The sequence below is a fragment of the Podarcis filfolensis genome (genome assembly GCF_964270895.1).
Source record: "Podarcis filfolensis genome assembly, chromosome: 5".
NCBI classification, from domain to species: Eukaryota; Metazoa; Chordata; class Lepidosauria; order Squamata; family Lacertidae; genus Podarcis; species Podarcis filfolensis.
In genome coordinates, this window is record NC_139608.1 from 538,083 (window position 1) to 548,671 (window position 10,589).

The window sequence follows — 10,589 nt, forward strand, 5'->3', positions numbered from 1 at the left end:
AGCTTTTCCTTTTCCAAAGGTGTTCCTCGTAGCATTGCTTAACTGTTTGCCAGAGGAAATTGGCAGCCGTTTCTCAGGTGAGCCTGCGAGCTGATGACCCTTGCTGTTTTGTCGCAGGATATCCCCGTCAAATTGCCCCCCGAGAGACTCGAGGACTCCCACGTGACCAAGTACCACTTTGCGATGAACGGGAAGTCCTTTGCTGTCATCCAGGAGCATTTCCAGGACCTCGTCCCAAAGGTCTGTATCTGGAGCAGCTCTTGGGGTGGCCAGTCAGTGGCAAAACTCCCATCGCCGGGAGATGAACGGGAGGGGAATCATGAAACGTCTCTTCTAACTTCCTATTTCACTCTGTCACGGCGGCATTTCCCCTGCTCCCCCCCCCCACTTTTCTGATGTCTCAAATAGAAAAAAACAGATGAGATGATGACTTTTGCAGAAGAACATTTAATATTCTGTTTCCTCCCAGGTTGAGCAGGAGCTTTTGAGAGCTCTGTGCTGCTGTTTCTGCCGATTGCAGCGTCACGTGAACCTCAGTATTGCTCTGACAGCCGTCTTGGCTGTGTAACCAGAAGTTGAATGCTAACCAAGTTCATGTTTCCTAACTAAAAGGCAAACTTTAAGTTTGGGAGCTGCTAGGAATAGGCTAACCCTGCTGCATAAAAAACTGAAGTTCCCATGTCTCCACCATGCGCTCCCTTTTCTAGAAACCTTCAGGAAGCTTCCAGGCGAAGCGGTTGCATCACGACAACACACTTGCCAGGCTCCTGTGTGGCTTGCCACTGAATAGCCGTGTTGACCAGTAGCCACTGATAGCCACCTCCCGCCCCCAGTTTGTCTCACTCTTTAAAAAGCCATGCCACTAAGCCACCAGCTGCAAGTCCATAATGCATTTTGCATGTAGGAAATTCCTTTTTCCCTCCTGAGTCTCCTGCCAGCCCCATTGCATTGGCCAGCCCAGAGTTTCTCATTCATTCATTTATTTCTGTCCCACCTTTTTCCCCAAGGAGGAAATAATAATAATAAGCCACCTTGAGCTTGGAAAATGGGTGGGGTAGAAATGAAAGAAATAATAATAAAAATTTTACTATTTATATGCTGCCCATTCTGGGAGGCTCCCAACAAAATATTAAAAACACAATAAAACATCAAACATTAAAAACTTCCCTACACAGGACTGCCTTCAGAAATAGTAATCACTATTTTATTATTTATATGGCACATGTTCTTCCTCCCCCCAAACAAAAATTAATACAACAACCCTGTGAGGTGGGCTAGGTTGAGAGGCAGTGGCTGGTCGCCCAGTGAGCTTCATGGCCGAGGGGGGATTTGAACCCTGGTCTCCCAGCTCCTAGCCTGACCCTCCAGCCTCTACACCCCACAGAGACTCTCTTTCCCTAAACGAAAATGCCTTGGTCTTTCCTCCCTGGGATAGTTTTGGTTCTCCTTCTCTGCACTTTCCCCAGCGATCTCCTTTGGAGGAACAAGGGTGTGCCCCGTATTTCGAAAAGCATTGCAGGAGTTTCCCAGAGTGTGAAATGCGCCCCTGCCGTCAAAATGCTTGATCTCTGCGCCCCCCCCCCCCCGTTTTAATTACGTTGCTGAGAGCCCCCCTCCCCTGTTTTTCAGCTTGTGTTGCATGGCACAGTGTTTGCCCGCATGGCACCGGACCAGAAAACCCAGCTGGTGGAGGCTTTGCAAAACGTAGAGTAAGTATCCCTCTAATTTTGATGCTGCTGCTGCTGCTCTTGCTGCTGCTTTGACCCGACTCTTCAGGCAGCCCCAAAACTTCTTAAAACTCTGAAGCTGCAGTTCTCTGGTTTAAAGGTGAGGGTTGTCCTTCAGGGAGAAACCATGCACTGAGTTAGGGGTGTTGCCTCTGCCCTCTGGGCCAGGGAGCCAGGAGCCAGTCTCCAGAGGTCAGCCCAGGCCCCACCCCTGACCTCTTCCCAGTCAGGGATCAAGCTTCAGCCTGCTTGGGGGCCGGTTGGCCAGTCCTCTTGGCACCAAAGGGCCACTTTTTAAGAATCTGCCCCTGCCCTTCCCCACAGTGCCTGCCCCCTAAGTTGTTGGGTCCTGTCTCTGGGGGGCGGGGGGAGCCAAGCATGGATCTGCTCTCCCCTGGACAAGTGCAGTGTGAGGAAGAGGGCCTTGGGGTCTTTCTCGAGTCAGAAGGGTCAGGCAGAACATCTTGCCCACCACCTGCATGTGGTGCTTGATGCCATGCAGAGCTCTCTGGCGCCCTCTGACGGGCACAGCAGCACAGCCCTCTTGGGGAAACGCATCCAAGTTTCAGTTTCTTACTGAATGAGTCATTACCCACAGCATTAGATGACATTTTTGTGAACTGGGACTTGCTGTGGAACTGATGTCAGAAGCCACATTCAGCTCAGCTCCTTGAGAGCATAGCGAGAGCCTCCTGGATGAGGCTGGTGGCCCAGCCAGTCCAGCGTCCTCTTCTCTCAGTGGCCACCCAGACGCCTCCAGATGCCATCGAGATTGGCAGCCATCGCTGCCTCCGGGGGAAGTGAGTTCCGTAGTTTAAGTCTGTGCCGTGTTCTGAATCCTCCAGCATTCGGCTTCATTGGAGAGAGGGAGAAAACTCGTCTCCATCCACTTTCTCGATGCCATGCATAATGTTATCATTTTTGGCCCCCTCAAACGCTGTAACGGCTCCTTGCTGTGAAGAGGGGGGTCTGGGGGCCTTGTGTCCCAGCCTGTGTTGCAGAGAAGGCTTGTCGCTCCGGCAGTGGCTTTGCCAAGCAGCTGTGCCCCCTTGCCTGGCTCTGTGGGAGCCTGGAGCAGTGTGGAGGCCTCTCTCTCTCGCTCCAGGGGACACCAGCGCTCTTCCTCTTCACCATCTCTGGCTGCCCGGCTGTCACTCACCCAACGATGCCAGGCAGCCCTGCTTCTTCATCACAGCCAACAGCGGTGATTTGGGTAGCAGCTTCTTGTCTGCTTTCTTGCATGTAAATGTGATTTTAAAAGGTGCTTCTCTGGGTGTGCCCTGTTCTGAGGCCCAGGTTTCTCTTCCCGCTGGGAGTAACGCCCAGGAACCATCTTTGCTGCAGCTCAGGATTCCCTGGTCCTGGTCCTCAGCCCAGACGCCAGGCAGCAGAAGCGGGCTCACGGGGGGGGGGGCCTTGCCTTTAGGCCAAAATGCTGTGGGGTCCTGGCTCTCCCTTGCTTCTTCACACAACGCATGGTGAAACTATGGAACTCCCTCCCACCGGAGGCAGGGATGGCCGTCAACTTGGGTGAATTATAAGAGGAGGAGGCAGATTCATGGAGAGGGCTAACAGTGGCCCCTAGCCAGGAAGCCAGTTGCCCTTGTGCTGGGGTCCTGCTTGCGGGTTTCCCATTGAGGCCCTTGTGAGGACGGGTGGGCTGCCTTGGGCTGGTGCAGCAGATTCCTCTTGCCTTCTCATGTTCTCCCCCTCTCTGCTCTTGCAGTTACTACGTGGGCATGTGTGGCGACGGGGCAAACGACTGCGGGGTGAGTAGCCTCTTCCGTTTCCACGCGATTCTCACCTGCAGCTCATTCGCTGCACCAGGAGAATTAACCCTTTCCTTTCTGCTCCGTTTGCGACTGGACAGGCACTGAAGAGGGCGCACGGTGGCATTTCCCTCTCGGAGCTGGAGGCCTCTGTGGCGTCTCCCTTCACCTCCCGGACGCCCAGCATCTCCTGTGTGCCAAGCCTGATCAGGTAAGGGTCGCTTGGAGGGTCTTTCAGGTCCCACCTGGGCACAGCCGCCCCCCTCCCTGAGAGGTGGGGGTGCCAGCCAAGAGGAGGGCCTGGTGGAGGACGTCCTTTCCCTTTGGGGGAGAATGCCAGGTCAGGGTGAAGCGCGGCAGCAACAACCGAAGCCCAGCACAGAATAGCCACGGGTGGTCAAGCCTCGCTGGGGGTCCTGTGTCCAGTTCTGGGCACCTCAGTTTAAGAAGAATATCAGTGCGGCTGCAGGATCCTTGGCAGGTGGCCATCCAGCTTCTGTTTAGAAACCTCCAGCGAAGGAGAGTCCCGCCTTTCCAGGGAGTCCATTCCCCTGCCCACCAGGAAGTTCTTCCTAAGCTATTACCTGGCCTCAGGTATGCAGTTCTTGACTATTTCGCCATGTGGATTTCTTTGTCTTCACAGGGAAGGCCGGGCTGCTTTAATAACCTCCTTCTGTGTGTTCAAATTCATGGCTTTGTACAGTATTATCCAGTACGTCAGTGTCACCCTGCTGTATTCTGTGAGTATTTGAGCCCCCGCCCCCCATGGTGGGGCTTCGCAACAGTGAGTGTGTCTGTGAAGCTGTCCTCCTCTCCCTTTGATTGGCTCCGAGGCACGAGCTCCCACCTCCTTTCCTCCTCCACTCTCACCTGATAGGCCCTGAACAGGTGAGGAGCGGCAGGGAGAGTTTCACGGCCATCTTTCCCCTGCAATGGCTCATCCCTTGTGCAAAGTCTGTGGCATTCTTTGCTTCTCTCTCATCTCCGTTTCAACCAGAAATGCTTCATGGCAGGTGGTGAAATGGGCTGGGGGGAAATCACCTTGCAGAAGGCCTCTGAGCAGGTTCCTGGTGGAGGTGGGACGTGAGCTGCCGAGCTTCCAAGAAGCCCTTTAGCTGGCCTTCAGGGCATAAAAGAAACCTGCTTCCATCCCCTCTGAAATCCCCCTTGCGGTTCCTTTGCAGATCCAGAGCAACCTGGGAGATTTCCAGTTCCTCTTCATTGATCTCGCAATAATTCTGGTGGTGGTCTTCACCAGTGAGTATCCTTCTCCCCGGCTCCACCAAGGCCGCCCTCCCTTTCTGGGGCAGCTTTGGCCGGCAGGCCTTTCTCCTTCATCAGCCCGAGCAGCTTGCAGAGTTGGGAGTCCTGCAGAATTCATTGTGAAGCTGATGCACAGGAAACAAGTGATACCCTTAGAAAGGGGGAGCCAGCAAGCAATTTTGCAGCTGTAGATCCCAAACCCAGAATCCCGACTCCTTGCCCAATTCTGGTGTGTAGTTTCAGGGGGAAAAGGGGGCTTCAAAATTCAAGTTTCTATGCATCACCATAGCTCTTTCCAGCCCCCCCTTGCAGGTAGCCTTGTGCAGAACGAGCAGGTCTGTGCTGAGTTTGCCTGGTTTACTTGGTGCAGCGCTTTGCTTGGTGGCTGTGTGTTGGTTCTCCCTTTGGGTCTCAGCTCCTTCTCTCTCTGCAGTGAGCCTGAATCCTGCCTGGAAGGAGCTTGTGGCGCAGAGGCCGCCCTCCGGCCTCATCTCGGCTCCCCTCCTCTGCTCCGTCCTCTCCCAGATCCTCATCTGCCTTGGCTTCCAGACCCTGGGCTTCCTGTGGGCCAGGCAGCAGCCCTGGTATGAGACCTGGACCCCTCACTCCGAGTAAGTTGCTCCAGGGGGCCACGTCTGGGTCCATGGCGGGGGCGGGGAGAGTTTCACTTTGGAATCTGGGGGACCCCACCTGCCCTTTGCGGACCACATCCTTTTTGATGGTGGAGGATGTGTGTGTGGGGGGGGGGGGTGGTCCAGGAGGAGCCATCTCAAAAGTGTCTGCTTCTTAATTTTGTTTATTTCTTATGTCATAAAATTTATGTACCACTTGATTGTATATATAAGAAAAAGCCTCAAAGTGGTTTACAGAAAGAGAAAACATTTATTTATTTATTTATTTTCACAACTCCACGGTAGTCTGTCTCAGGAGGTAACGGAGGAGTGCGGCTCTTATTTAAAATACTCAAACAGATTTACATGACCACAGCTTTCCAGACATTTGGACAGGCTTGTCTAAACAAGATGGTTCAGAGTCCAACAGAGGCGCCTGTTTGATCTCCATAGGCAGGGAGTTCCAAAGGGCAGCTGCTGCCACACTAAATGATCCGAGTTCTTACAGATGAAGAGTGGGGGTCCTGGGGCCCCTCTAGCAGAGCCGCCTTCCACCAAGTGAAGCGATGGAGGGGTGCAGGTGGGGTCAGGCGATCTCGCAGGTAGACTGGTCCCAGGTTGTTAAGGGCTTTATGTACTAATAGCAACACTCTGGGTCCAGTAAATAGTAGAAGTAGCAATCATAGTAATAATATATATATATATTTTGTCTTAACTAGTTGGGGCATCTTTTCACTTCCTCAAAGTTTTTTTATTTTTAATTGATTGACCTAATATAGTTAATTGCAGCCCTTGAAACGATAGACTTCCCTTCTCCAAGGACATTTAGGAGTGAGTTTGAGATGGACTTACTGGCGCCTCTCTGGGCCCTGCTGGCCTTGTCTCCTCTTGCTGGAGAAGCACCAAGAGATAGACACACAGACAGAAAGACAGACAGAGTGTGTTGGGTAAAGGCAAAGGTAAAGGGACCCCTGACCATTAGGTCCAGTCGTGGCCGACTCTGGGGTTGCGGCGCTCATCTCGCTTTATTGGCCGAGGGAGCCGGCGTACAGCTTCCAGGTCATGTGGCCAGCAGGACTAAGCCGCTTCTGGCAAAACCAGAGCAGCGCACAGAAACGCCGTTTACCTTCCCGCCGGAGCGGTACCTATTTATCTACTTGCACTTTGAGGTGCTTTCGAACTGCTAGGTTGGCAGGAGCAGGGACCTTGCAAGCTTTGTGTATACATTGGTTGAACTTTTAAAAGTCTCTTGTAATGAGATGAATATTGGACTGTTAAGAATGTAAGATTTTATGGACGTGCATGAACAAGCTTAAAATAATGGAACCAGGAGGGGGAGTGGAGGGAAGTCAATTAAGATGTATGATTTAAATTTTTGATTGCGATGTTCTTTTTGTTTTTTGTTTTTTGTTATTATAAAATTAACAAATTGTGTGTGTGTGTGTGTGTGTGTGTGTGTGTGTGTATTTATATGTATGTATGTATAGATAGATAGATAGTTTTTCAAAGAACCCCTAATTCCTCCCCGCCCCCTTGGGTTTTGCAGCGCCTGCAATGTTTCTAGGGGTCCCTTTGCCAACGCCTCTCAGCACAAGAACAAGACCCTCCATGACGAGCACAACATCAGGAACTACGAGAACACGACGGTCTTCTTCATCTCCAGCTTCCAGTACCTCATTGTCGCCGTGGCCTTTTCCAAAGGGAGGCCCTTCAGGCAGCCTTGCTACAAAAACTGTACGTGTGCCAGAGTTTGGCCTTGGAGGGAGAAGGGGCCCCAAGCCAGAGCAGCGCTGCTGGGCAAGCAGGATGGGAGGGGGGCTCTGTAGGGGGGCATTTCCTGCAGGCACCCTCACCCTCCGTGGGGTTCAGCTTCCTTGAAGAGGAGGTGCTGCCATTCTTTGATGCCCCCTGCCCTGGAGAGAGAGAAGCAGTCGGGCTCTTGCCTCTCTGCTGGCGGAATTGCTTGCAGGAGGAGGGCAGAAAATGCCTGGGATTAGAGGGGCAGAAAGGAGCTATTAAAGGGCCTGTCAAAAGACCCTTCTCTAATCTAATACATTAAGAACATCCCACCCACTTCTAAAAGGCCACAGATACAGACTAAAGGCCTGGTTATAGAGGAATGTTTTCTCCTGGCATCTAAAGATAAATAGTGACGGTGCCAGGCAGGGCTCCCTGGGAGGAGCAGCCCACAAGTGGGGAGCCACTGCAGAAAAGGCCCGTTCTCGTGTTGCCACCCTCCAGACCTCTCATGGAGGGGGCTCTTCTACACAGTGGTGGGTGTTCTGGGAAGATTCTGGTTGGACAGCGAGGGAGGGGGGGTTCCAGGGCTGGCAGTGGCGGGGGGGCCTCCTTGACTTGGAGGGGGTCAGGATTGGGAATGGGTTCCGGGAGATGCAACCTCGCAGTCTCCAAATTATGGCACAAGGAGATGGTTTTGCCAAGCGAGACTGCAGGGCTTTGCATGCTCAGAGGTGTCTCTCTTCTCCCCCTTCCCTGCAGATCTCTTCGTTATCTCTGTGATCGTTCTGTATGCCTTCGTCCTTTTCGTCCTGCTGCACCCCCTGCAGCCCATCGACTGGTTCCTTGAGGTAAGCCCAGAAGAGGCCGCCCTTCCATTCCCCGGTGCCAGTCCCAGGGGCGCCCCCCAGGGCAGCGCAGAGAGCTCCCAGTCACTCCCCAGAGTGAGGCAGTGAAACCCCATTGCTATAGGATCTTTGATGGGTTTTAATAGCAATACCATCTGAGACTTCACATGCATCAGGAATATCTTCTCCCTGCAAAATCAGATCCACCCCTTTGTGTGAGTGAGGGACCAGTTGCTCCTTAGAGGCCTTACAGAATTCCCCGCCCCAAGACACCTGTCCCTGCTGGCTTTCCAGTTCCTCCATGAGCCAGTGACTGTGTCACAAACTGCCATGTAAAGGCTCACTTCTGTGAGAGATCTTTATAAAGATCCAAAGCAATTATGGGGTAGTCTGAGGCAGCGTTTGAATGTATATTAGTCTCTCCCACCTGAGTCCACACATCATTAGAAACTTAGAAAATCATCCGCATGGGAGTGCTTTCTAAGCTAATGCGAGAAAACGGTGTAATCCCACTCTTGGGGATGTTTTCTCCTGCCAAACATCTATTAAGACTTAAGTCCTAGTTTGAAATAATACCTGAGGGATCCTGCTGTCGTCATGTGGCCTCAGAATCATCCCCAATTCTCTCCATTTGCACATTCAGAACACGCCCAGGATCCCACCAGGAGCCTATCCATGAAGTCATACAACTTTTTAAGAGTAGATGGTAGATATTTGGCCTGGCTCAAGTTAGGGGCCTAGGGAAGCGCAGAACCTGGATTCTTGGGTCTTCTATTGTGTGCATCGTCTCTGCTCGCCCTTTTCACGCTTGCACACGTGTGTTTCTTTGCTTTGCAGCTGGTCTGCGTGCCGTATCCGTGGCGAGTCCGGATCCTCCTCATCGTTGTCGTCAACGCCTTTGTCTCCCTTCTGGTGGAGGTGAGTCCTGGCAGCGTTTGGAGTGCTTTCTCTGGCCAGGTTGGAGGCAGTGGCTGCATGTTTTCTGCTTAAAATCTCAGTCCGGGAGGCAGGGTTCTGATTTGCACAAAGCCCCACGAAGGGAGGGGGGCGTTTCTTTCAGACCCTCCCTTGTCAGTGCCAGAGTTCTGGGATGGCGGGTGTTGGTGGTGGACCCTGTGAGGTGTCTTAAGTATATAACGTATGCGTATTTGCTCCATTATGCTGCCCTCCACTATTTGCTCAAGAAGGGTGGGGGGGGGCAGGACACATGAAATCCGTCAGCCCCCACCTCTCTCTGGCTTCCGGATCCCGAAACGTCTAGCGTATCTGTGCAGCCACCGTGACAGGAAATTGCCCCAGGGCCCTGCCCCACATGCCACATTTCTTCTGCGCTCCCAGAACGTGCTGCTATTCCCTGTGCCCACTCCCGGCTTCGCCAGAGCCCCAATTCTGCCCACGCTTTGGGACTGGGAACAGCCAGTCAGCCCCTCCCCATGAGTCGAAAGCCCCTGGCAGATGGAAGCGTTGAACAGATCTCTGCCTCATCTCTGTCAGCCCAGTTGTCAGAAAACATCAGGCCAATCAGTCAGGAGAAGTGCAAACAAGGACACGGTTCTCGGTCCAGATCTGACCAACAGGACTGAAAGGATAGTTTGGGGTTTGCCCCATAGCGAGGGGGAGAGTGTAGCTCTGGGGCTCAAATCCCACTTGCAGGTTTCCCACTTAGTTGGCCACTGTGAGAAGAGGATACTGGGGCAGGTGGGCCGTGGGCCCGATTCAGCAGGCCCTTCTGATGTCCTTCCCTCTTTCCACGAGGCCTGGGCCAGAGACCCCACCCAGGCACCCCCCCCTTTCCCAAGAGCCGAGCGTTTGCTAGTCCTGCCCGAGAGAGAGAGGCCTTTGTGCTGCTATCTTCTGCCCCGACTGTGCTGTTGTTGTGACCTTCTTCTCGCTAACCTGCAATGATGGCTGCTCTTCTTGATTCTTCCCCTTCCCCGGAACACACCACAGAATTTCCTCCTTGACACCATCCTTTGGAAAGTTGTCTTCCACCGAGACAAGCAAGGGGAAAACCGCCTAGGCTCCTCCTCCTCCTCCTCTTCTTCCTCCTCCTCTTCCTCCCACCCATCACAGGTTGGAACACTGTGCTTTACTCTCCCTTGTCCACGCATGACACCCTCACGGCTGGGGACGGGGTGGGTTGGTATGCTGGGGGGCGGGAGGGCCCATGGAGTTTGCCAGCCGGGTGCCTTGGCCCACAGCTCCCACCAGTCCCAGACACGCTGCGCTGGCTGGGGGGAGTTGTAGCGCAGTGCCTGCTCCGACCCCTCTCTGGAGCCCTGCAGAGCCAGGACTGCCAGCCGGGAGACCAGCCTTCCTCGCCCTCGGGACCCCAGAGGTGGTCGGACTACAACTCCCATCATTCCCGGCCAGCGTGGTCAGGGAAAACGGGGGCTGCAATTCAGAAACATCTGGGGATCCAAGGCCCGGGAAGGCGGAGCCCAGGGTCTGACTCTGTGTCTTCAGAGGGTATCAGGTTGGGCAGGTCTGGGGGTCTCCCTTTCCCTAAGCCTGTGAATGTCTTGCCAGTGTCCTTAAAGGGGGGGGGCTTTAAACAGCCTCCTTGTGATGCTCACTGAAGGCCAGGGGGTGCAGGGGAAGGGGGGCTGTTAATTTGCATCAGGGTCAAGGTTT

At 53.5% G+C, this 10,589-nt stretch overlaps 1 protein-coding gene across 6 annotated transcripts in view; it reads left to right on the plus strand.

Annotated features, from left to right (window-relative positions):
- Positions 1 to 10,589, plus strand: part of ATP13A3 (ATPase 13A3) — a 46,154-nt gene that overhangs the window by 31,480 nt on the left and 4,085 nt on the right. For 5 of the 6 annotated variants that reach the window (XM_083612709.1, XM_083612707.1, XM_083612706.1 and 2 more), the window contains exons 22-32: positions 118 to 240; positions 1,630 to 1,709; positions 3,454 to 3,496; positions 3,598 to 3,707; positions 4,140 to 4,236; positions 4,681 to 4,753; positions 5,193 to 5,370; positions 6,917 to 7,104; positions 7,870 to 7,958; positions 8,793 to 8,873; positions 9,906 to 10,028. In XM_083612709.1, the coding sequence (XP_083468835.1) occupies positions 118 to 240; positions 1,630 to 1,709; positions 3,454 to 3,496; positions 3,598 to 3,707; positions 4,140 to 4,236; positions 4,681 to 4,753; positions 5,193 to 5,370; positions 6,917 to 7,104; positions 7,870 to 7,958; positions 8,793 to 8,873; positions 9,906 to 10,028 (1,185 nt within the window). The remainder of the gene's footprint in view (positions 1 to 117; positions 241 to 1,629; positions 1,710 to 3,453; positions 3,497 to 3,597; positions 3,708 to 4,139; positions 4,237 to 4,680; positions 4,754 to 5,192; positions 5,371 to 6,916; positions 7,105 to 7,869; positions 7,959 to 8,792; positions 8,874 to 9,905; positions 10,029 to 10,589) is intronic. The other variant, XM_083612708.1, reaches the window with a different exon arrangement.